This window comes from Chelonia mydas, chromosome 12 (genome assembly GCF_015237465.2).
Source record: "Chelonia mydas isolate rCheMyd1 chromosome 12, rCheMyd1.pri.v2, whole genome shotgun sequence".
Taxonomy (NCBI): domain Eukaryota; kingdom Metazoa; phylum Chordata; order Testudines; family Cheloniidae; genus Chelonia; species Chelonia mydas.
Genome location: NC_051252.2, coordinates 22,935,258 through 22,963,151, shown reverse-complemented (window position 1 = coordinate 22,963,151; position 27,894 = coordinate 22,935,258). Strand labels below are relative to the sequence as shown.

At 40.7% G+C, this 27,894-nt stretch overlaps 1 protein-coding gene across 3 annotated transcripts in view; it reads right to left on the bottom strand.

The window, feature by feature from the left end:
- The window catches only part of LRP3 (LDL receptor related protein 3), a 66,157-nt gene that overhangs the window by 16,654 nt on the left and 21,609 nt on the right, over positions 1–27,894 (bottom strand). Inside the window, exons 1-3 of one of the 3 annotated variants that reach the window (XM_037878163.2) lie at positions 15,774–16,028; positions 10,049–10,096; positions 886–1,024 (exon numbers count right to left, since the gene is read on the bottom strand). In XM_037878163.2, the coding sequence (XP_037734091.2) occupies positions 886–1,024; positions 10,049–10,096; positions 15,774–16,011 (425 nt within the window). In that variant the 5' untranslated portion in view covers positions 16,012–16,028. Of the gene's footprint in view, positions 1–885; positions 1,025–10,048; positions 10,097–15,773; positions 16,029–27,894 lie in introns of those variants that run through there. The other 2 variants (XM_037878164.2, XM_043526415.1) reach the window with 2 other exon arrangements.

Genomic DNA, 27,894 nt, shown 5'->3' with positions numbered 1-27,894 from the left:
GCCACATACCAATATAATTTACATTATTGCTAACAATGTGGATGCTAGCCTGGACATCTGCAAGGGGTTATTAACCAGACCTCTGAGTAAACAGGAAAATCATGTATACCATGTTCAGTTCTGCCATCTGTGGATTTTTCTCCTTATGTGACTACTGAGAATGGCCTTAGATCAGACATGAGTCTGAATAACAACCTGAAATTCAAACTCTCCCAACTATGAATGTAAGATGGGAAGTAGTTTTGTAGCCTAGTCCCCAGATCTAAACCACCCCTCTACAGTAATCCAAAATTGGGAGTGGTCCAGTTTCCCTAAAATGGATCATATCTCGCTGACATCATAAGATTTCTGCCAACTAAAGCAGATATCTCAGAGGAAAAACTCGAGATTTTGTTGTCTTCAGACATGAGTCCTAACATTCATTCAACCTTAAACTCAAACCCTACCCTAATCCAAGTCTCATGTCCCCATTCCCATTAAAATGTAGAGAAAGGGGCAAAATGATTGTTCAGCTGATGCGACCAAACTAGTTTCCCTGTGCCTTAGCTCCCCACCTACCAAATGGGAATCATAGTACTTCCGTACCTCACAGCAGTACTGTAAGGATAAGTGCATTAAAAAAATTGTGAGGGACTCAATACTACAGTAATGGGGCTATCTCACTACCTAAGATACCTAAATAGACTACATGATATCTTTTAAATGAGAGGATCTTCCTGACTTGCAATTATATTTCATCAAGCATCAATCACAAATTTCTTAGCACAAAAGCTCTATAATTTTTACAGTTCTTTTGGACAACTTCATATTAGCATATTACACAAGCTCGTATACTTCATTTCAGCAAAGCAATCTGTCATCTCAACAGAACACTACAAATCATACCTAATTGTTATCATATCTCCGTGATCTCCTTGGATGTACCAGCTGCAGTTTATGGCTGGAGGATAGTTTAGTGGCCAGGACGGACTATAGATTACTCCACGTCTCTCTGTGTGCTGTTCCAGTTTTCCACTGCAAGCAGCTGTCAACCAAGAAAAAAAGCCCTTTTGTTAAAGGTTTAAGCTAATCAAAAATACACATTAGCTACAATAACCTTCCTCAATTTCTAATGATTACAGATAACTTAAGAGTCAACAATTGTATCCTTTTATTGCTTTATTGCTTTTCTCTCTCCTACCCTGATCTTTATCACCTGGCTTTAAATGTAGGCGAGCAGACACCTCACAAAATAGGATCAACAGCCCTGCATGAATCTGCCAAAAAGATACGATCAATAATCCTGCATGGATGTGCCAAGAGAATATAATGATGAAGAAAACTGTCTTACTTACTCACCAGCTTCCCAGAGACTGGGTATGCCACTCAGCAACTGGAGGCGATCCATATTCAACATGAAAAATCTAGAGCCTTACTTTTCAATAGTAAGTTCCTGGAAAACTGTTTATTTTCCTAACCAAATCACAAGCCTCGAGAGTTTTAATTTTTAAAAAGAGAGTTCTCAGATACAGAAAAGAAGTGAAAGAGACAAAATTAGATCCTGATTTCAAATACTCCCAAAGTTTGGGGTGTTCAGAACCGATGCATTGGTTCAAGCACATCTCTGCATTAAACCATCTGCTCAGACAGACTATTCATTTTCTGGGAATAATATCAGTGGAATTTTTTCTGTTCCTTGAATGGTTATGCAGGATAACATACTCCAGCTGGCTGCCTGCCTTTCTTTCTTTCCACTTAGTCAGTACAGATACCTATAGTGCAGGTCTGTAATACAAACCTACGCTTTTATACAGTCCAGGCCTGATTTTAATGTCACTTACAGTATTCTAATTTTATACAAGTGTGATTCCACTGACGATTCTCCTAATCTAGCCTGAGTAACGGAAACTGCCAGGGGCTGAACACCTTTGAAAATGTGGCAGTTTTAGTTAGGTGCCCAAATGGAAGCCAAGCTCTTATGAAAATGTTTTAGTCATGCTTCAAGTATATGGTTCTATTTCACTCCATTTGCACAACTGAGCTACACTGGCCCATTGTATATTCTAATTTTCATTCAATAGCACAATGTTTGGGTTCAGAACTCTGACATGGATTGTTAATTTAACAAGGCATAGATGTTTCTGTAAATTACTTGAATATTTTATCCCTATATTTAAAAAGAAACAGAAGGAAAGACATACATAAATGAGAAAATGGGTGAGGATATCTAACTTGGGGTTAGGTTTGGTTGTTTTGTAAAGTGGGGGAGGGGAAGGCTATTTGGTGGTTAACCCACTGCAGCAGGGATCAAGAGTCCTGAGTCTGCCTCAGACTTCCTGTATGACCTTGGGCAAATCACTCCAGACTCAATCCTATGAGGTGCGTAGCACCTTTAGTTCTCACGACTTCAAGAGGAAGTAAGAGTGATTGACAGCTCAAAGAACACCCTTTCATACCGGATTTTCTAATAATGAGGCACAGAAAAGGTGTGCTAAGTTGAAAACACAAATGCATTTGCAACATGATCAACCATACATTTAAATGGCCATTTTCACATACAAATACCTATTTGCATGCAGTCACAGTTAGTGTGCATGCAAATCAGACATGCAGTTACAACAAGATTTTGTATCCTTAACTTTTAGAAAATCAGGTTCTGAATCACTCAACTTCAATGTTCTCTTCTGTAAAAATCTGTGATAACACTTACCTACTCCAACAGGGTGCTAGGAGATTTAAATGGCTATGGGGCTCTATTCAGCAATCTTTACACCCACAAAACTCCTGGGGAATCCTGAGCAAGGACTACTGATTCAAGGAGAGGTATCTGGAGAGAGGTGCAGAAGTAGGAATGCTAAATACAGCCCAATGTTTTCAAAGCACTTTCAGATACTCATATAGAGGACATTATGGGAGTGCCAATTATTAAATTAGGGACCACAAATACATCTAATTTGCAAATATCCAATTCAATAGCAGAGGAAAGTGAAATGGTCCAAGAACAAATGGCCAAAGTTTTTCTGATGGGAAATTATACTCAGTATAGTATGAGAGGGAAACTATGTGAAATGTAATACTTAGTCTGAACATTCTCCGTTAGATTTAGAAATATTTTCAGAGCTATTTTAAAATCAAGAATAAGCATTTTATGATTTGCTCTTAACAGCAGAATATTTTACCTTTTGATGGGAGCCTAATTTCTCATAGCCTAGAAGTTTACAAGGAGAAAAAGCATGCCCCAAATCTTGGATTTCCTTGTGCATATGTACATTCAAAACAAACCATCAACATGCTGTAAATCATGGGCTAACAAGTTATTGCTGGAAATCTACCACCACAGAAAAGTTACTTTTAAATTCATACACTACAGTTTAATATGCAGTAAGCGCTACGTATTGTACTTTAAGTGTAGGCCCCATGAATATAAAAACCACTAGGCAGATAGCTTACCTAAGGCATAAGATATAAAAACTTTACTGTCAACTTGTAAACAGCAAACACACCAAGACATCTAGCTTACATTAATAGTTTTCAATTACACATTTTTGCAACATAAAAATTCCACAATGAATTTTATAACAAAAAAACGTTGGCTGCTCACATTTCTAAAAATAAAGCGATCCCAAAGTGCCCTCCCAGTGAGACTGCTGATAGGCAGAAATCGAGAAGTGGATGCAACTGTACTGAAAATAAGATCCACATGATCTTCCCACCAAAGCTCTCAAGTTCTCTCATTACACGTATTGCTACAGACTGTACTTAGAATTTTAAATGTGTTCCTCCTCCACAATCATCACTGTATAAATGCATCATGGGCAGAACTAAAACCATATGAGGTGAGCCTGCAAAGATCATTTCTCCTAACTGCTGCAACTAAAACTTTATAACATTAGGTCCTTTTGAAAAAGGCTCTTCAGCACACTGAGCAGGGAACCAAAACCACTGGTTATACGTTCTTGTCCTAAGGCTTCCACCAACAGCAGTACTATCATCCTAACACTAATTATTGGGTTTTGTATTAGCACCTGTTGTTGATACTGGATACATTACGACTACAGAATAATAGGATACAGAGATCTTGGCCATGCAAACTTATTTCAATCCTGATTTTGAAAAAGTCACACAGACACACTGGTGACTGAGTGGCTGATGTCACAATGCTCACCCGTTAATCAGTATTTTTAAGATCAAGAAAAAAAACTGCATTTTCAAGTATATTCCGTTTTCATAATTTTAAGATGGAGCAGTATCTAGAGTGATCATACTAGAGTGACCCTGAGTAACAGATGCTTCAAACAGTTAAACTTTTTCGATATTAGAAAGTACATGCAGTAGATTTGATGCGGCATGAGATTTTAGTTTTTCAGGTGTGTTCTCCTAGTTAATTCTGCATCACTGCTATCAGCAACACCCTAAAAGAACTATATACAAAGCTAACTAAATAACTCATTTGAAAATGTATGTGGGCAGAAATGGATGTAAGAGAAACAAAGCTTTGCCAATTTAGGCAATTTATCTGATAACATCCACTGGTGCTAGTTACCTTATAATGGCTTCCTTCCTCTAACAGAGCAAGAACACTCTGTCTGGGCTTTGCTGCTCTTATTGAAATTCCTAATCTGAATGGACAACAGTTAAATATCAAAAAGAAAAGGAGTACTTGTGGCACCTTAGAGACTAACAAATTTATTTGAGCATAAGCTTTCGTGAGCATCTGATGAAGTGAGCTGTAGCTCACGAAAGCTTATGCTCAAATAAATTTGTTAGTCTCCAAGGTGCCACAAGTCCTCCTTTAGTTTTTGCGGATACAGACTAACATAGCTGCTACTCTGAAACCTTAAATATCAAAGTTATTCTTTTGTTGTTTCCTAGTAAAATAAAAAATATGTTTGTGTCAAAGACAGAGAACCACTGACACATTAAGGCAAACTGAAAAAGTACTATTATGTTTACCCAAATCTCATTTAACTGGCATGTGTTTTTGATGTATCTCATTTCCCATCAGTGCTCATTACCCTGCCTCCTTCCGAGTCAGTTGCCGCCTCCTCTTTCTTCCTTATCCACTATGCACTGGCTCTGCTGTGAAATAGTAGGGAACTATTTATACATGGTGAGCTGTTCAAGGTCTGCTTTCCAATCTGCTGTTCTTTTACCTTTTATAAAGAATGTTTTAACTAAAATAAATGAATACATATATATTTTTAAAATCTCAATACCTTTTTACTGAAAGCCTTAAATGTTGGTAACAAAACAGTCACATCAAATGTTTTTAAGTTTGCGTTCAGTTCGAAACAAGGTCACGGTGCTTTCTCTGTTAGAGTGATAACCTAAAAGGGCGCCACTGGGGAGTCAAGGGCAGAGAGTGGAAGCAGACAGAGTGAGAGGGAGAGTGATACTAATGTAAAGAGAAAAGGAGTGCCACAGAATAGTAGTAGAATAAGCCACCTCATATGCCACTTCTTCAGTTACATAATTATAACACCATGATTTGGAAGGGATTGTGACGTCAATAAATTAAGACCCAATCATGCAGTCCATACAAAGACAAAACATCCACTGATGATAACAGATGTTTAAGTACTACATGAATGGACTCTCATTCAGGAACAGATTGATGGAGACACGGTGATTATTGGAGTATATTTAGAGGGCTTGTTACAAAGATAACTGAAGTCAAAACATAGCATCTGAAGTCCGGATACAGTATTATGGTTTTTAAAGTTTACTTTAGCGTGACAGTGTTACTATTTCTTAAGGGAAAATAAGTTAAAGCATCTTCAAATTATGAAAACATCTAAGTGAAAAGGGAAAACTCTAAGGAGAAAGAAATTCTGGATAATTCTGCAGGTATTATCAGTAACATTACTGGTAGCTGTTTCAAACGACTGTTCAATAGCTGTTTTTCCTCAATCTTTTAAGCAAATTCTGAACAAGAGTGAGAACAGAGTTTATAAAAAGCTAAGTGCAGCCTACATTTCCTGCCTTTAAGATTAGCCCATCAGAACAGTACATCACAGAGAATGGTAAGCCCTAGATAACAGTACATTATTTTCAGAAATGCTGTATTTAAAAACAAAATCAATAGTTAGGACAATAATATTTAATCTTCTATATTTTTATATCTTTTTTAAAAACTGTATACAAATTCTTTACGCAAGCCCTGCCATGAGCAATCTGGGCTCAGAGAGCTTCTCTCAAACAGAAACGCATCTTAATAATGCCCTCTGTATGGAATATTGAATCAAATCCCTAGTGGATTCTTATTACTGATCAAATGGAATGTAAACAGACACAAGGTCTGCTGGCCAGATAAACTGCGTCACAGAGCGCTTTCCTTGCTACCAAATGTTCATGAGGAAGATTCCAGTGCATAGTACCATGTTCCTATCAATTTCTCCCTTGTGTTTGTGATAGCCATTATAGATAGAGGAATCAATCCACCCACATTCTCAGAGGTAAGACACAAACTGCAACCCCTAGATCAGCAAAAGCAACTGAACCAGAAGAGAGATTCAACAAAATGGGAAGGCAGGAGTGTTTGCAAAACTGACTTACATTGGGGGTTCAGCCATGGAAGGGCAGTTTTAACATAAAACTGGCAGAGAACGAATCCTCAAATGCTCTGGGAACCTGGCCATGCCCCATGCCCCTCCCTTGTTATGACCCTCCCTCACCATGAACATAAATTTTACAGCTGCACTGGCCTACTCTCCCCTCCCCACAAAACCCAGGCACAGAAGAAGTTGCATGTGACTTACTCCACTACAATGCCCCCCTAGATTCACTTTCCACCATTCCTGTTGCACTGCCAGAAGACAGAGTAACCCATGGCAGAACCAAGCCCAGAAACTTTAAGAGTTACAGTATCTCAACATTCTTCGTGAAACAAAACGCATCTACCTCTGCCAACTTCTAACCAGAAACACCATTTTTAAAATGGTAATGCAAAGACCTCTCCAATTAAACTAAATCAACAAGAAGCAGTGCAATTCTGAACGGAGTAATCTGACCTCACATTCAATACAGAGTAATGGATACAGGGCAAAAGCTAAAGAATCATTTAGACAGAATACTGACTAGAGCTCAGTTTTGTTCCAAAAATATTTAAAAATAGTCTTACAAACCACCCACATTTCCACTGGTGTGTAAACTAATCCACAAGACCAACTACCTTCTCCCATTGCAACTGTACTCCCAACCCCTAGTTCTGTTTTGAAAGCAACAAGCTGTGCAATAACTAGCTGACCATGTTATCTTATGGTTACTTCAGCCTCCCTCCTGCTCTTTTCATCCTATTGTTTGTCACACTCACTTATTATGTCTTATTTAAATTTTGATTATACAGTCTTTGAGCTGGGATTATGCGTATCTACGTATTTTAAAAGTGACTCCCACAATGGGACCCTGACCCTTATGAGGACTCAGTGTTGCTCATAATAATACATATAATAATATTGCTATTGACTAGAAAATTATACTAATAATGAGAAATTATTATTTGCATCTCAAGCATAAAACAACAAAGCTGAAAATACCTAAATGGAGCCTGTGGTTCATGACTAAGCTTCTGAACACAAGTGGCCTCATAATTTTTCTCAGCCCCAATAATAACTAAATACGGAGCACTTACATCACCTGTTAAATCTCCAATGAGCTGTATAAGTCTGAAAGTCATGGGGGAGAGGGAGTTTGTAACTGTGACTAGCTAGTCCCTATCCCTCAGGAGAACGGGCCCAGGGTTCACATAGAAGCCTGGGCAGCTGGAGCTCTGAGGCTGCTGGCTCCTTCAGGGTGAGACTGTCTTTCTATCAGGGCTGGCTCCAGGCACCAGCTTTCCAAGCAGGTGCCAGGGGCGGCATTCAGAATGGGGCGACAGCCCGTGTCCTGCGGCGGCAATTCGGCGGCAGCTCCACTGCTCTTCCCGCCGTCGCAGCTTTTGGGCGGCAGCTCCGCCACTCTTCCTGGCGCGGCGGCAATTCAGCGGCAGCTCCACAGCTGTTGCAGCGGCGGCAATTCGGTGGCGACTGCTTGAGGAGGCAAAATTGGTAGAGCCGCCCCTGCTTTCTATGGGGTGCTGTTATGACCTGCCCATCTGCTTAACAGATGGGATCGCAGGAGTTGCATCTTCACAGTTGCAGTTTCCATTTTGGTTCCACACAGTGACCAGGAGGCTCTCTACCCTCAAAGCACCTCATGATCAGAATGCGGGCAAAATGTTTCACCTACATAAACTCCTATTCTCTTTGGTCTCAGTTAGATTGCTCCAGTCATATTCACTTTCCGTTAAGACTCCCTGTTCCCCAAGAGATTCAGGTAGCTGCTCAGGAGGCCAGGAGAAAGTGTCATAAATCTGTAGTCTTCCATGGAAATTAAGAGACGTGGATCTAGTTCAAGAAGTCTGAAGGCACAAGTGAAACACTCAAGTATACAGCTGCCCAGATTCCTGAGCAAACAGGCAAGGTATACAGGACTTAACTTATCAACTAGCTGTGATGCTGGTCAGACCCATATCCATCTGGCACAAAATGGCAGGAATAAAGGGGCAGAATTAAGATTGCTTAGTGGTCCCCCATTTAGCATTTCTATATCTTCCTGTACTGGAGTAAGGACAGAGAGTGCATATACACATTAGGGCTGTCAAGCGATTAAAAAAAAATTAATCACGCTTAATCACATGATTAATCGTGCTGTTAATAATAGAATACCATTTATATAAATATTTTTGGATGTTTTCCACATTTTCAAATATATTGATTTCAATCACAACACAGAATACAAAGTACACAGTGCTCATTTTATATTTATTTTTATTATAAATATTTGCAATGTAAAAACAAAACATAGTATTTTTCAGTTCACTTAAGTACTGTAGTGCAATCTCTTTATCATGAAAGTTGAACTTACAAATGTAGAGTTATATACAAAAAATAACTGCATTCAAAAATAAAACAATGTAAAATTTTACAAGTCCAATTATCTCCTGTAAATGTAAGCAAACTTATTTCTTTTAGTGATTGGCTGCACAAGAAGTAGGCCTGACTAGACTTGTAGGCTCTAAAGCTTTACATTGTTTTGTTTTTAAGTGGAGTTATGTTAAAAAAAAAAAAATCTACATGTGTAAGTTGCGCTTTCACGATAAAGAGAGTGCACTACGATACTTGTATGAGGTGAATTGAAAAATACTATTTCTTTTATCATTTTTACAATGCAAATATTTGTAATAAAATAATATAATATAAATTGAGCACTGTACACTTTGTATTCTGTGTTGTAATTGAAATCAACATACTGGAAAATGTAGAAAAAATCCAAAATATTTAATAAATTTCAATTTGTATTCTATTGTTTAACAGTACAATTAAAACTGCAATTAATTGCAATTAATTTTTTCGATCACGATTAATATTTTTTAGTTAATCGCATGAGTTAACTGCGATTAATCGACAGCCCTAATACACACACATCTGAATTTCATGGCTTCCCATTTTTTTACAAAAACATGACACTGTTCAATGGAGTGTTGTTGTAGCTGTTTTTGTCCCAGGATAGGAGAGAGACAAGGTGGGTGAGGTAATGTCTTTCACTGGACCAACTTCTCTTGGTGGATCAGTGTTCAGGCTACATATAAGATGGGATACTGGAGCGTTCAACCTTATATTTAGCTTGAACACTCTGGTTAACTTCCCCATACCTGAAGAAGAGCGCTGTGAAACTCAAAAGCTTGTCCCTTCCACCAACAGAAGTTGGTCCAATAAAATATAGTATCTCACTCTTTTGTCTTTCTCACACACTGTTTAAGAATTTTTTTCCCCGAAAATATTGATGTGTATTTGCAAACATATCCTCAGGCTAAATGTTTTGTCTAGGACAGCAATATTGATTTTGGTGAAATATTACACTCATGTAGAGATTTAAAAACAAAGGAACTTTCTAAAAATCCATTGTTAAACGTCTCTGATAAAGTCATCCAGTTTCAGCAATAGCTTTATCTGCATGGGGGAAAATGGCATCATCAGCAAAATAATAAGAAACTCAAATGCTTGGAGGAAATAAGATAAATGTGTCTTACCTAATGAGGTAACAGCACTTTCTATTTTCCCAGTTAAGAAGAGATTCACTGTGTAAGATACAAAAAATAGTATTCATTACAGAGTCCATTGGCTTGAGCTGGCAGTTAATAATTTACTCTTTCTAAGCATTTGCAGTGATACTGCATTCATATGTTCCGCATTCTCCAAACAAGAACTTTGCTTATCTATGGTGAGAGTTCACATAATCTGCTATTCTTCTGCTATCCAGAAAACAGAATGTTAGTTGAATGTCTGTCAACTATGCTATGAAGAGAATCAGTTGCCAATCTACTTTAAGTTATCTTCTGCTGGTTATTTATTGGGGGAGGAGGAAGTGCAATTACACTAAAACATGTATGATAACAGTTGGTCACTTCACTGGTTTCAATGTTGGAAATTAATTATTATGATTATTATTTTTAAGTTTGGCCCCACTATGTAAAGCAAAGTTTATTCCTTATCAACAAATATCACCCTGCAGAAGAAGCTTCAAAAGCCAACGCACCCAGTTCGACTTATTCAATGCCATTAAAAGGAGGGTTTTGTGGTTTTTTTTTCTTTAAAGAGTGCTAATCATGAGGGATATGGAGATACCTGCCACCATCTCATTGCAAATTACTCCCCAAGCAATCTTCATATTCTAAAGTCTCACTTCATGAGGAAATGTTTCAGAATACAGCATCAGAAAAAGTGATTCACTGGAACAGTCATTACCAGAAGGTCTCCCACTATGTAGCAAGGGATACAGCAACAGACTGACATGGAAGTAAATGAGACACCTGCCTCATGAATAAGGGGAGTTTCACTAGTCCTGACGAACCATTTGGACAGTCTTCTATAATCCATGTAAAATGCCTAGATACTATGGTGACAAGTGCATTAGAAACACTGAAAAATAACTTAGATATGATCAGAAACTAAAGTGTAAAAACAACACCAGGAAGAGCAGGACTGACTCCCTTCTCCTCTGACGGTCACTTGGGATGCTGTACCTAATTATTATTATTTGTACTGCAGCAGTACCTAGGGACCCTAGCCCTGGAGCAGGGCCACACTGTGCTAGGTGCTATACAAATACAGAATAAAAAGATGGTCCTTGCTCAGAAGAGCTTACAACAGAATTAAAACTAGCATAACAGAAATATTAAGTACCTATCAGAGGGGAGTGGAAAGTCCAGAGAACGGGATATGCTGCTAAGGGTAAGTCTACACTGCATATAAAAACCCGCGGTTGGCCAGTGCCAGCTGACTCGGGCTACCAGAGGTTGGGCTGTGGGACTGTTTCACTGGAGTGTAGACTTCCGGGCTCGGGCTGCAGCCCAAGCCCAGAAGTCTACACTCCAATGAAATAGCCCCGCAGCCCAACCCCCATAAGCCCAAGTCAGTTGGTTTGGGCCAGCTGCAAGTGTCTAATTGCACTCTAGACATACCATTAGTTGCCAGTTCAAATCCAGTTCTGGTCACCACTGACTGAAACTTATCCCAGTATGATAGCAGTTCAGTGTCCTGTGTCAAATAGTGGAGATTTTTATGAACAGGAATCCACACAAAAAGACCACTGCGGTTGGCACTAATTGGAAAACTTTTCTTCCTTGCAATCTAAAGTCCAAAAACTAAATAGACCCTCACTGACCTCAGCTGACCACTCACCACCTCAATGGAGAGATCCCTAACAACTGAAGATAGCAAGTGGCCCTAACAGACTACTAATCACACAAAACTGCAATTATTGAATTGGTGATATTACGATGAACACAACCAGGAAAAGGTTGGTGGCAGAGGGAGTGAAGAACTGAAGCAGTAAAATAATCTTCTGTAATTTCTAAATGGCTAAAAAGGATTGCATATTGTAGTAAAAAATGTGAGCAGGAGGGCAATTGAGTAACGATGTTTGTGTATTCTGTGTTAGAAACAGAACTGCAGACTTGTATTAATAACCATTAACAACACTATCTTCAAACTACTTTAATAGCATTAATTTTATTATGTAATTGACACACAGTAACGTATGTAATGCTGTGTAATTATTTCATTAGTTTCACAGTGTTAGCTTACTCTTGATATGTTGGTAAGTATATCTTAGGGCAATACTCTAATACTGTATTAAAGCTCACTGATGCTCAGCTCCAATATGCCACTCGGTCTGGCTCTTCCCAGCTAGCTCTCACTCAGTCATACTCCTATCCAATCAGATCTGCCAGCGCCATCCACTGATCAGTTCTTCTCCCCACATCACACAACCTTGTTCAGATTTTCCTGGTCTTCATAGGTCTCTCTCCTAGACATGTTTTCATAAGGGACCTAGTCTACAAAGCACAGAGAAACTAATAGGCTGGGTTGGGAAAGGTGCAGACTTAGTGGCAAGTTGAAGATACACTGCAACTGAGTGGGCAGTGACTGACTCTGCCAATTTCAGGAAAAAGCTGACAGACTTAGAGACTTAGTTCCAATTACTTAGTGACAGAACAGTAAGTCACCGTACAGAAATCCTGACCCTCCCTAATGTTCCAGATGCTGATAACAGAGCACTGGCACATAAGCATGTCTGTTACTGGGCTGCAGACTTAGATTCTCAAAGGTATTAAGGCTTCTAATTTCCACTGAAATCAATGGAAGGTAGGAACCTAAGTACCTTTGAGGTCTGGGCCTATGCCCTTTGAGACATACCCTTTTAAGACTAGGTGTTTCTGGGAGTTGTAACCTGCAGACAGTGCACACGATGGAGATGGTTCAGCATCATGTGACTGCCTGCTGGAGACACTATAAAAAAATGAACCTAGTTGGTCTTCAAAGATGGGGATTAAGATAAATTTTTGAAGGAAGTCCCTTGGATAGGACATAGCAGAAGGCCTACGTCTCTAGCAAAGGTGTGCCCTCAACTTTCCCAGCTTGCTGAATGCTAGAAAGGACTTTGGTGGCTGAGACCAAGAGTTCGGAGTTGCTTTCCTTTCATTTCAAATTAAGTCAGCATTGTAAATAAGGCCATGGACTGAACTGTATGTAGTTAGAGTTTTATTTTACCTTCCCCAGATGGAGAATCAGTCCATGACTTCCCATGTCCTTTCCCTTCTCATTGACAGGACTATAGCAAGTCAAACTGCCTTCTGTTAGGTCCTAGCTTTGCAAGCTTCCATGCTCTCACAAATGTTAGAGGCCCAGAAGAAAACAGACATCTGTACTGGTCCTTTGGTCTCCCCACAACCCTGGAATCCTTAAAGGTATGGGTATAGAAGATAAACTGCAATGAAAATAGCACATTGAGAGCTCAGTGGAATCATGAGATGAAACAGAAGAGCTGGGAAAAACAAGGAGTCACAGTTTTCCTAGTCCACAGTAAGTGGCTTGTACTGCATGCAATAAGTTTATTGTATAGTCCATTTTGGTGCTTCAGAGCTTAGTCTTGGGAGGTTTTGAACATCTGCAACTTCCACTGAGCTCTGCCTTTCACGATGAGGCCTTTGGGTTGGAAAATAGCTCTCATCGACTTCTGCTTTGACACCAACAAACTTTGCACCTCTTGTGCCTCTCTTCCACCTCTATTAAACCAAAAATATTCTCGACAGAAGTCGATTATCATTTAATTTAAAGTTAATCCATAAGTGGTAACCATGATGGCTATATGTCTCCATAGCAGCTGGGAGGTGCGATTCCCAGCTAGGGTGGACATTCATTTGGCAGCTGTGCTCCAGCTACTGCACTAAAAATAGCAGTGTAGCCAGGGCAGCATCCCTCAAAAGTTAGCTGCCTGAGTACATAGCATGGGGTTCGGCGGGATCGTACAATGCATTTTTACAATAAGTATTGTTTATTATTAAGGATTCTTGGAAGTCAATATTAGTTTATTATATAAGCAAAGAAGGTCCTTTTCAAAGCGCTTTTTATTTTGATAGGCCATCATAGTTCAAATATCTGCCAAGATATCTAGATATCATAACAGTTCAGAATGTGGGGTCAGTTACCTGGGCACGGGAAGGCAGCCCTGTGGGCACCCTGGGCACAGGCAGGCAGCCTGGGCATGGGCAGGCAGCCCTACTGGCGTTCTGGGCATTGATGGACACAGAGGCACCTTGGGAACTGGCAGCCAACTATGCACAAAAGCATCTGAAACAAGTAACAATATGTATTTTGCATTTGAATTCCCATACATTAAAACTCACTGTGAAGTAGAGATTAGAGCAGTTGCTCCAGGCAGGAGGAAGGGAGGGGGAACAGATGATGATTGGGGAATAGTGAAACTGGATTTTTCATCCTACCACTATTAAACTATCAACCAGATGAGAACTCTGGCCAAGTGGTGGTTGGGCAGGAACCTCTGACAGGCCTACAAATAACTGCTGCACAATAAGTGCTACCCTCAATGTGTCTCAAGAGTTAGACCAGGGTATGGACTATGAAAAAGGGGGCTATTATCCAAATATGGGTAAACTTTCTAAGCATTATGTAAGGTTACAGTCATGGTTTCAAAGTCAAGGAGAATCGTAGTTAAAACCCTACTCAAATTTTATATACATTTTATATTTATCTATCTTGACAAGCTCCAACATCTGTGCCCTTATACACCAAGTTTGAGTGCACAGTAAGCTATTTTACAGAGATGTTATAAACCACTGGGAAGAACGAGTTAAAACAGAAACTGTAATAGATCCACAGATATTTGCACTGTGTATCCTAAACTATAATTTATTATGAGCTTTTTCCTTTAAGCCATCAAATAATATGCATTTTGTTAAGAAGTTTGCACACGTACACGTATGTTGAAATAAATAACACATAACACTGGTTATAAAAAGTGTTGTATATTTATGTGGTGGCAGCAGCACTGGTAACATTTGTAAGAATATTCTATTTTTCTTGGGGGTGGCATTTTTGTGAAGCATAGAACACACACAATAAGAAACGGTATTAAGGGAAACCATGCTGACTTATTTGTAAACCATAAGCAAGCCCCAAACGCCCACCGTGCTTACATAGTTACTATGCTGCTAACTTCCAATAAACAACCTCTAGCTACTGCAAGACTGAAAACAGTTCACAGAAATCTGTGCAGAAACAGAGAACACAACTGAGAACAAATGCAGCCACACAAGTCACTCTCCTAGGCATACCTGGCCCAAGCTCTAGGAGACTTTGTCATTCCCCACACCAGACAGAGCTGATCCCATTTCAGCCTGCAGTCTCCTTGCACAAGTAAAGTACATATGCTTGCACTGTGCTCAGTGTGTCCAGCAGCTGTATATTTTGTGACCAGCTTGTCTGTCTGTCCCTGCTCAAGATATTCATCCATGTCTGCCCATGCCCAGGGAGCATGCATGGCCATGTGTCCACCTGCGTCTGCATGTCCATCTGTGCTCTGTGAGCCCAGAGGTGGCCAGTGTGCTCCCATGCCCAAGCTGTGGGCATAGCTTTCTGCCAGTGCCCCAGGTGCCTCCGTGACCATCAATGCCCAGAACACCTATAGGGCTCCCTGCCAGTGCCCATTTGTGCCCAGGGTTTCCACAGGGCTACCTGCCAGTGACCAAAGTGCCCTTCCATGGCCAGGGTGCCCATGTGCCCAAGGTGCCTATCTGAGGTCAGGGTGCCCATTTGCCCAAGGTGCCCGTCTGTGGCCAGGGTGCCCGTCACGCTCCCGCTGCGCATCCACCCGGCGTTTGTCTGTCCCGCAGCCGCTCCGGGCCCGCACGAGCGTCCGGCTCCCGGCGGCGGCTCGGAGGGTGCTGCACTTACCCAGGCAGATGGCGGTGAGCGGCACCAGGGCGCCCTGCCGGAGCTCCGCGGCCGCCGCTGCAGCCTTCTCCATGGCGGGTCCCCGCCACCGCCTGCCCTTCGCCGGCGGGGAATTCGCTGCGGCTCCGGCCGGGCTCTCCGCGCCCGCCTCCCCTCTACGCCGAGCCCGCGGCGCCGGCAGCGCGGCAGCCCCGGGGCGCCCCTGCAGCCCGCGGGGCCGGTGGAGGCGCTGGAGCATCCCGCCCTGCCTGCCCCTGGCGCAGCCCCATGGCCGGCCGGCGCGCCGCCGCTCCGGGCAGGTGGAAGGGACACGGCGCAGCGCTGCCGCCGCCCACGTGACGCGCTCGCTGTGCCGCTGCGGCGGCCGGGCCGGAGGCGCGCGGCCGCCCTTCGCTCCCTGTGGCGGCGGCCGCGCAGTCACCTCAGGGCAGCCGGGGCTGTAGCCGGAGCAGGGACTGGCTGGGGCGACAAGAGAGGAAACCCGGTGGCTGCGGGCACACCCGCCTCCCCCTGAGCCTCCAGGGACTGGGGGACCCCCACAGACATGGGGGGCTGACTCTGAGCCTACAGGGACTAGCCCCCCCCCATAGACACAGGGGTCTGAGCCTGCAGGGACTTGGGAACCCCCCCGAGGCACAGGGGGCTGAGCCTGCAGAGACTTGGGAACACCCCTGAGGCACAGGGGCTGAGCCTGCAGGGACTGGGGGGCTGAACGTGCAGGGACTGGGGGAACCCCCCGAGGCACAGGGGGCTGAGCCTGCAGGGACTGGGGAACCCCCCTGAGGCACAGGGGGCTGAGCCTGCAGGGACTGGGGGGCTGAACGTGCAGGGCCTGGGGCACCCCCCCCTTCCCCCGAGGCACAGAGGGCTGAGCCTGCAGTGACTGGGCCCCCCTCCCAGACACATGGGACTGAGTGTGCAGGGACTGTGGGACCTCCATAGACATGGGGTTGAGCCTGCAGAGATTGGGGGATCCCCCAGAGGCATAGGGGGCTGAGGCTGCAGAGATGGGGGAACCCCTAGAGGCATAGGGGGCTGAGCCCAGAGGATCTGGGGCCAATCCCTCTTCCCCCATAGACATGGGGGGCTGAGCCCACAGGGTCTGGGCTCCTGCACTGATTTACTGCCCAGGCAGGAGGGCACTTGTTATTCCATCCACCTTTCGGTGACCACGGGGGTCAACTTGCAGGCAGGATGCCCCCAGGAAACTTGCCTATCCATATGGCCTTAGTGTGTGTATTGCAGTAGCAACCAGGGACTTTACTCAGACAAGCCTCCAGTGTGTTTGGCCCTGTACAAATGCAGAGTAAGAGATGGTCTCTACTCCAGAGCCCACACCCTTGAGAGACCCCTCTAGGTTTCAGTTAAAGTAGATGGAAACTACTCTTACCAACCCAGCCAAGGAAGAGAAGCAGCTACGGGCAGAAGGCTTCTCTTCCAGGCTAGAGAGAGGAGTGGAAACTACCTGTCACAATAAAGAGCAACTGCATCTGTATTCCCCTTTTGTGATCCCTTGAGAGCCTCCACTCTAGGCTGCCATCTTTCTTGGGCAGAGCCCCACATTTCTCCCACTCCTGACTAGGGGATCTTTAAAGGCTGCACCTACATTGTCCAGTAAGCCAGACTTGCTAAAAGGCCAGCATCTGCACTTTGATTTGTCTCCAGAGGCTATGCCCACTGTTTTAAATTACTGTACCACATAGTGCTTTCTAGGCAATCAGATTTACTCTTAAAGTGAAAACATTATAGAGAAAACAATAAAGACAATAGAAGAGACTACACCCATGCTAAGAAGCTTAGCAGAGGCACCGCTGTTCCAACCTCGGACTCTGCTAGGTGTCCTTCAAAACCCACATATGGGTTTTCCCATGGTTTCATGTTCCTAAGTGTCAGATTCAGAACCAGAACCCAGGCTTGGCAGAGGAGAGCAGTCATTTCTTTATACAGCTCATGCCTCTGATCTTGGCTTTGAGTAACAGGTCATCAGCAGAAAAAGACTTTCCCCAGAGTATAGCTTCAAAAGGCTGTGTTTTTAAATAACTGGAATTGAGTAATTTGCATTAATCTCTCCCTAGGGAATTCCCAGGAAATCCACTTCACACTCAATTGTCCCAAAAAGTCCATACTTGTCTGGCACATGTTCAATATAGTCTTTTGAATCCCTCAGTCTCACATCTGTCACATCTTCCCCCTTGAGAGGTTACATACAATCTCAGCTCATAATAGTTTATGTTTTATCCGTTTAACACAATGGACCCCAAAGATACTTAAACTTAAATGAATAAGGTCTTGTAAGGTTATGGCAGGAAATTGCCATGTCTATCACATTCCCCTGTGATTTTTTCCCCTGCTGCTCCCCACCTACTTTAGCCACGGCATGTGGGTGGCTTTTGCACATACATGCACCATAGAGACAGATGTGACCAAGGGCAGATTCACGCTTGGAGGAGAACTGTATAGGACAGCTAAGGCTGCGAGCAATGGCATCTCCTAGCATCTAGTTGATTTCATGGAGGAGAACCTAAAAGAAACTTCCAGGCCACGTGACCCAATTTGCCACTTTATTTCAAGGGTTTCTTGGTTGCAGGCATTTTGGGCCTGCTCTTGAGATCTGCTTAGCAGTTAAGATTTAAGATGGCCATTAGGATTAAGTTAATTATGATTTGGAAACTGAACAAATTTAGGATTTGGAGCCAGTAGGTTTGGGGAGGTGCGCTATTACTCACCAGCAGAATACTCAAAACCAGCTGTTGCAACTTCTGATGTACACTGAAGTTGTTAGGATGCAAGTCAAGGCAGAATTTGATCCTACATGTTCCCTTGAAGACATCCCTCATAAATCATAGCTATGCATTGAAAGCCCCAACTTGTAAATTTCTTAAATTGCTAAAAAAATGGGTGCATTTTACATTCTCTGTTTATTTCACATTAGTGTTATCAGATTGGTAAAGCATGTGGTACCCCTATTTAAAACACTGCTGACACTGGGCCCACACTATGTTAGAGTCTGATCCGTATAACATATTGTTTTTCTGCTTGTTTACTTACACTATCAACATCATGGAACAACCAGTAATACTGTAAAGTGACCACAATTGTACTAGGTTTCCGACTGAAAATATAATTTCTGGGTGAACACTATCTATTGGCAGCATATGCAGACAATACGACTGCAGTATGATTATTATGAATGGCAAAAGAAAATATAAACAACAACCTTCTTGTCTTGTGATGTTTTGAAAGTTTTCTGCTGCTGCAAACTTTTAATTGCCATCTCCTTGCAGGCCAAGCTGAGGAGAAGCACTGTTCAAGGGCAAGTTCAAAAGTAAATAATTGTTCAGAGATGAGGCTAAAACTTCTATAATTGGAAGATTTAGGAATGTTGAAAAGGAGGGATCTGATTGGACAAGTGGAGAACCAGCCAATTTTTCAGAATTGCATGCATAGTTACCATGACTGCATGCACAAATTATCCATTTACTCACAGATGACCTGTTTGATGGATAGCTGGCCACATGTTGATACCTGATTTTCACATACATGGTAATCATACATGTTATGCAAAAATGCACACTCAATTCTGGAAGTTTGGCCCATACTGTCAAAAAGGAGTCAGTGTAATTTGTGAGAGGAGAATATTTAATTTTTCTGTGCTGACATGCTTCTTTATGTATAAAACATAAATGCTGTACAAAAACATTAATTACTCAAAAGTATGATCTTCAGCTACCCATAATTCATGAGTGTAATTTAAACACATTACTCCATCTATAGAAAAAAAACAACCAACGTTCACATATGCCTACACTAAAATCATTCCATGGGCATTTTTGACTTAAAAATATTTTGGTGAAATAAACTGAAATAAAACCTACTACTGTAGCTTTGTTTGAAATGAGGACACTTGGCACAAAGTTTTCAGAAGAGATGAGTCCCGGAAACAGCAGGGAAAGGTAAAATGAATTAATGGGGAGGAAGGGATCTGGTAACAACAGGGAATAGAAACATTGAATGAGAGAATAGTAAGAGAGATGAAAAACAAGTTAGAGCAAGATTCCTGCTTTTTTTTTTTTTTAATCAACACTGTAAAATGAGGCTATAATGATATCTTTGGGTTTTGGGTGACTCCATATCCTGGGTGCACTTCACACTTGCAATATATAATACTCTTGGCCCAAACAAAATGCAAAACAAAGCCTATGAACAAGTGAGAAGGCCTCACACACATAGCACAGAGGGCATTGGGATGCTCTGCCAATTTATAATCATTTATAATAAATTTAAAGTACATATTTCTGTGCATTTAAAAATAGTAATAATGATAAATCGTGTTGGATTAATATTGATATGAAAAACCACCAAACGCTAATTTATCCATAAATTCCTTTATTAAATCCAAAGGCCAAATAGTATTTTATGCAGTTGCTCTAAACATGTCTAACAGCCTAACAATAAGCAGTTACAACATCCAATACAGTAACAATATATATAAGCATGTGATCAGTATACAGTACTTACAAATAGGCTAAATCCCGCGGTGCTTATACCCATACTGGTTGGCTCCAGTGTAGTCAGGCAGGTATTAGCAATGAATCCCTTTAACAGTTTACTTTTTATACCCTTTAACAAACAAGTAATGTCATTGCCAGTTACTGACTTCACCTAAAAACCAATTTGAGACAATGTTCTCTTATTTGCAATCTTAATCCAGATAAGAATCACAGCCTCCTTTCTTCCCAACTTCTTTCCTTTCTTTATCCTCTCCCCACCACCACCACCTCCTTGTTTACCAGCAGGACAATAGGAAGGTTTGGGCTTGTTTCCTTTAAGACTGTTTTTCTTTGTCTTGTTACTGCAGCTTTTACTTTATTAGTTATTTTTGGAACCATACATCCTTCCCATACTACAAGTAACACTACTTACTATTCTCAGAGCCTTCATTTACTTGCTGATTGGAGCCTTTTCCCTACTAGCCACAAACTATAAGGTGAAAATGTTATTTTCTTAACCAAATTTAAATTCTTTAATTCTATACTTATCCTACAAATCACAACACATTTTATACAACTACATTCTTCCTAACCTAACCAGACAATTCTTAAACTTTAAAAGGACAATGATTGCAAAATCATTTCTGCCAGGGTTTTTGGGCAGTAATTTTTAAATTATGGGTCTGTAGCTGCAATAATGGAATGTGTCATAAAAAAGTTGTTCCTCAGTGAGTCTATTATTTTAATAAAAAGATGTATCTAGTCACCTCTACATTCTGCATTAATTCTTTTTATGATAATTGTGAGTAAAGTGCATCTCACATTTTAAGAAAAATTTTCCTTGCTTTTTTCTGAAGTTATAGTAAAACATACACAACAGAAATAAAAATATTCATTTGCTTATTAATTTTAGCAGAATTCATCCATGTCACTAAATTATTGAGACAAAAACCACACTCACCCTGTAAACTGCTTTCAAACTTTGGAGTTTAAATAGACTAAGTTTTGAAAGCCTGTCTCCTAAATTGCAGCCATATTTTTTGTGCATACAAAATAATTTTTTGTGTACAAATCAGATAATTAAATAAGCAAATTGGTACTTGTATGTTCTGTATCCATGACGATATTGCAATCTCCTTTCTGCATGCATATATGCAGGCTTGCATGAATGAGTCAATGACGGATGCGTGTTTTGCAGATAGATGTTAGAGTGCATATGTCTCTGGCTTACAGTGAGAATCTAGGTGCTCTGTATGCGCCAGAAACAGCTACTGAAGTCACAGTTGCCAGATAGTTATTGTAATGCAAGACCTTGAGAAGGGAGAAGTGTAAAGCAAAAGAGAAGGGGGATTTAAGAAGGGCTCAGATTAAGGAACAGTTACTTACTGCAACTGTGGTTCTTCAAAATGTGATGCTGACATGTATTCCAAACAGGTGTGCATGCACCCTGCACTCTGGAGCTGCAGAATTTTGCTTTGCAGTACCCTTAGATGGGCGGTGTGTGCACCTAATGCCTGTAGCCCCTCCACTGGCTATATGAGGTGGCACTGCCCTGACCCCCCTCCATTCGTTTGCACCAAATGTGGGGGGGTGGAGGGGGTGCACACACCTACTTGCATCTACTCAAAGAACAACACCTTGGGGGTGGAGGGACAAAACTGGAATTTAAACCATTTTTGTGATCTTGTTATAGCACCCATCCAAATGCTCTGGAAACAGACGTAGATTGCCTCTGCACTGCATGGACTGTGCTCAGCAGAACCATGTTCAGTCATCTCTTCAGCATGATTTGAACACCATTCTTTAACATGACAGTAAAACAGTAGTCTAAGGTTGAATTGTGGCTGCAAAATGTTAACTACTTTTAAACCATCATACTCTCTTTAATACAGTTAAAATGTGTAGTATGGACAAGGGTCTTGGCGACCATTACTGAGAAAAGATAAATCTACTGAAAATGCTGGAGCTATGGATACATACATGCACTTGCTTTCATGCTTATGACTCCCTCACTGACCATGATCACAAAAATAACTCATGTATTTATAATAAGGCAAAAATATTTTTAGTTACTACGTCTTCTTTATTGAGTGTGAACAGAGTTGACAGTGCAAGTTATTTGCTTACCAAATTAGTTTAAGTGAGGGTGTCAGAGAAAATAATGCACAACTGAAGCAACAGATTATGGGTTACCAGTAATATATTATGAAAGTTATAGCAATAAGTTCAGGCCTGATCCTGTTCATGTGAATAATCACATTTAGTCTGACTACTTTATTTTTTTATTAGATTTTCCACTTCAGATCCTTCCATATTTAGTTTTTATTGTTCACTGCAGCTTAAACTTCTGTTATTTAATTCTTTTTCTTGGGATTCATTCAGGTGAGGTTTTTCGAATCTAAGTACATAGTTTTGGCTGCCCCAAATTTCTTCAACACACTGCTCTCTCTCTCTTGCTAAATCAATCCAAGGGAATAACACATGTTGTGTTCTGAACATAAGACACAGTCTGAAAACGCAAATGTGTTTTAGTCATGATTGCTCTCTTTTAAATACTTGGTAAGTATTAAAGACAAGTTGGTTAGAATACAGTTTATAAAATAACAAACACTATTTGTCTCAACCTCACACAGTATGTTATTGTCTGTTTTATTACTAAAGACATTTATATGCCCCCCACTTACCACAGTATCTTATTGTAATTTATAACATTTATGTTTAGTAACAGCCAACCCATCCCTAAAACGAAAGCAAATTGTCTATGACTCTCTGCAACCAATAGTTTCACACTATTCCTATCACCATCTATCACGCATAGGTCATTACCAAACTATAGATTATTCTCTTGTCCTAGCTTAAGAACTGAATTATCCATGTATGATAGAATGAATTGAAACTCTAATAATTCATGCTCACTGTATGAAACAGGTGGAGAGTAAACAAGATCAAGTAGGTATGCCAAACAACTCGGTCAAGATGACACATAATTGATGGAGAAATATTATCACAAAGGTCAGCAATTTATCTGTATTTTTGTGAAGAAACTAGACTAAAAGGCTAGTGTGATATCCTGGATATTCAATCTAGGCTAGAATTTACATTAAGCAGGCCACATTTAAATTAGCAATTACTTTAGGGCAACTGCTTGAAAAAGTTTAATTTCTCCCTTGAAAGGTTTCAATTGTCTTTATTAATTGTTACCCAGGGAGCATAAATCAATATAATTTTTAGTGCTTATGATTTACCTAATCTTTATACATGTGAAGGCCTGTCTAGCTTGCTCGACTATTTATGTACACCATGCTAGATTCTGATTTTAGTACAGAGTAACTCAACTGAAGTCAGTGGAGTTACTTCAGATTGATACCAGTGAATGAAGATCAGAATCTTTTCCATTTCCTCATTGTCTCGTTTTGAAATGTGTACAACAGCGTGGTTTGGTGAGGAACCAAGACGGTCTCAGATTCTAATCGTGACAAAAACAGATCAAGGGATTTACAAAAGATTACACAGAGAAAAAATCAACTGAAGAACAGATGCTATATTGGAGCTATTTTGGGTAAATTTTTTTTAAATCCACCTGATAGCAGGCAAAGTGGAGCCACGTCTTTCATCTCTCCTCTCTTTACCCATCTTTAAATTTTACAAGCACTAAATTCATTTAAAAGGTAGGGACTAATAGCACTGGTTTATGCCAGGAATAATGCATATTGCTTTGCAAGCTTCCATAAATACTGCGCTGCCAACATATATAAATCCTGTCCTGCAATAAACTCTGCAATTCCAGTTCTTGGTATCATTTCATCAGTGTGCCAATCATGCCAAATTATGCAGTAGTCCTGCATTATGCAGTACAAATAGGATGAGCTCTTCATCATTAATTTTACTTGTGACCTAGTGGTGAAAAGCTAGTTCTACCCACTGAACCTCCTAGATCCCTTGTCAACCTTTAACATTTAATAACTGTATATTTGGATTGATTTATAGCATGGTTAAGTGTTAATTTTTATTATCAACATATTGGAAAAGCATAATATGACAGTATTAAGTGACCCTGATCTATCAAGATGCTATATTGATTTTTAATTCTCTCTTCCCCCACATCTAATGGTGAACAGACTTTGGACAATTTAATTTAGTTTATGATAAATCCTTTTATTCTTCAGCTGTGTAAATGTTTACTCTTTCTACTAGCTGGAATCATTGAAGGATTTTCTATGGTCCTTGACATATAAAAACTGTAATAAATGAGAGTTAGAAATGACACAGTAGCAATTCTCATCTGCTTGTAAATCAGAAAAAAAACAACCTAAGAACATGGTTTAACATGGTTTAAACATGGGTCTGAGGCATGTGTATAAGAGAATTATCCTACACATAATACAAATTCAAGCAGATAAGGATAACTTATTTCATAGGTCCTAGGTCTCACTGAATACATTATTGTTTTCCTGCTTTTAATTCAGAAAAGAAGTTAAGAAGAGGATGTCATAGACACTACCACCCACATCAACAAGCATAGCCAAACACTCGCTAATTGTGTGAATTACTACTGTATAGACTTATTTTAAAATGTAAATCAGAGACTAAACAGCTCAGGGTTTGGAAACAAGACCAAACTTTTCATCACAGGACACAGGAAGAACCTAGTGAATGCACATTAAAATGGTCCCTTAAGAAAGAGGGATATATTTTATTTGCTCAATATGTAAATCACTATCAGAGCACATGAAAGTATCAGCATCAGGTTGCTCAGCCGTTTCTTTCTAGTTTCCAATTTTATAAGAAAAAAAGTGAGAAATAAAAAGGTTACTTGCAAACAGAAATAAATAAAACTGAATATACCCCAAAAAGCAAAGAAATATATAATTAAGACTTACAGCCATCTTTAAACAACCCTATTGAGTCAAGGGATTGAAGTATATATGTAACTTTACCCATTCATTAAGGACTTTAATAATATTTAAAGTCATATTCTACCATTATCATCACTGTATGCAGTGTTGTGTAGCTGTGCTGGTCAATGATATTAGAGCGATGGGGTGGGTGAGGCAATATCTTTAGTTGAACCAATTTCTGTTGGTGAGAGAGATATGTTTTTGAGCTTACACAGAGCTCTCAGTAAGCTCCAAAACTTGTCTCTCTCACCAACAGAAGTTGGTTCAATACAAGATATTACCTCGCCCACCCTGTGTCATTATGTATCACTGGTAGTCCTGTGCAAAGGTTGAAATCTGTGATGCATATTGGTCAGTAAATGAGGCACAACAGTGTAACTCTTACCAACCTGGAATTCAATAATTAAAAATGATTTGGTGCTATGTGGGGGCCAAATTTAATCTGGCACAAGTAGGCACAACTTCTACTGAATTTGACTCTGTGAGTGCTGAGGATGGTTCAAGTATAAACCTGCCAAGAATAAGTTTAGGCTGGAAATTGGAAGGTTTCTAACCATCAAAGGAGTGAGGTTCTGGGACAGCCTTGCCTTAGGAGTAGTGGGGGCAAACAACCTAACTAGTTTTAAGATGGAGCTTGGTAAATTTACTAATTAGATTATATGAAGTTGACTACAATAGCAGGGAACTGGACTCCGTGACCCAAGGGGAACCATTTTAATGTGCATTCGCTGGGTTCATCCTGTGACCTGAAGATGAAAAGCTTGGTCCTGTTTCCAAATCCTGAGCTGTTTAGTCTCTCACTTACATTTTAAATAAGTCTATAGTCCTATGTTCCCAAATGTAAGTTGAAGAAGAGGTTGCTTTATCTTGCATCCTATCATTAGTTCAGAAAGAAAATGAGGACACTGGATGAATAACATCGTCGTCACCGACAAGGCCCAGAAAAAGATCATGCTCGTCGACGTCCCGGTCTCCTTTGAGAACAGGACCCCAGCCTTTTGCAAAGCCCAACCTTGTAAGCTGGAAAAGTACGCTCCCGTGGCTGACACCCTGAGAGCGAAGGGCTATGAGGTGCAGGTGGACGCCCTGATCGTCGGAGCCCTGGGCGCCTGGGACCCCTGCAACGAGCATGTGCTGCGGACCTGCGGGATAGGTCGATGCTACGCATGGCTCATGCGGCAACTCATGGTCTCAGACACCATGAGATGGTCCAGGGACATCTATACCGAACACATCACCGGCCACCGACAGTACCAGGAGGCGTGAGCCAGAGCAACATCATGCATCAACTACGAGAAAGGGACCAAGAGACTTTTTCCATTGGACTATATGAACTGGAATCATAAACTCACTGAATGTTAAATCTCACCAAATGAGGGTTAATCCATCTTCATCATCGTATCCACTCACTATACTCCACACCTGAACATAGCCATCATATGAACAACATACCCTCATATATCAATGTCTGTACTTTGACCTGTTAACCTTTTACCCCCAATCGGGGATATTGCAGATTACGTATTCCTTACCCCTAGAGATCTTAAACCAAATTTTGCAACCTTGATAATCTGTACATTATTCCCTGATAACCAGAAACTTCTACGCTTAAACTCTGTATCGTTCACTTTTTTTAAACATCATCGTAATAAAAATTTTAAATCTGTTCTTCCTTCTCACCCACACCTACCTCAGGCTATCACTGGTAAGTACATAAAGTTATTTTGCATACTCCTTCAATGCCAGATCAGTAAAACTAACATTACCACTTACACAGCCATTTACTTCTTCATTGAATTTGGCCCAGAGACTTACTTACACTGTGGCTGCATTTGGTCCTAATGACAGGATACAGCTTAGCCTAGATCCACTGGAATGGCTATAGTATAACACAGATTTTATGATTTAGTTTCCTTTGTTTTCTCACATTCCACTAAAATACTATATTTTTAGAAGTTCCATTGATGAGTTCTGGGCTGGGAGGCTCCTTTGTGCCATTTTTCTTCTTGTATAAAGAATCTTGTGCTTTACTCTTAGGAGTACCCTCTGTGGCTAGAAAGGAGTCCATTAAGTATATGCTATTAACATGCCTTTTGCAGTTTCTCCATGTTTTTGAATCATTTTCAATCCATATTCATAGCAAATTAATTCTTGGATTCTTAACAGAGAAAATTGTAACTCATTTCCTAAACTCATGCAAAACTATTAATATGCATAGAGAAGTGCCCAAAAATCTGGAACAATGCTTCAGTGTCACTGCTCCACAGGGGGAGAAAAAAAGGACTTCAAGGAATACACTGACCCACCTGCCTTTTACCAAGCACCTACAAATTCTTCACAAGTTACTGGGATATTTTTTTCACATATGTATAATACACAAAGGGTCATGGCATAGACAGTATAACACCCAGCACATAAGCAGGACTTAGCGTGGTGTCCCATCAGCCTGAAAATCAATCTGTTAATTTATATATTGATCAAAAGTAATCCATAAAAAGGCATATGATGGTAAAGAGCTAGGGGCTCTCATGAGAGTATTAGAACATATCTTCTGTATCTTCATAGGTCAAAGCCAAATGTCACATCACACTGCAGGCATCATACCAATACTAAGAATGACTGGGACACAGGGCACACTATGAGCAACCACCCTTAAAATGTCCCTGATGAGGTGGAGTGCAGCAATATAAAAACCCTACCACCTCTGATGTTTCCTATTTGAATAGATAAAAG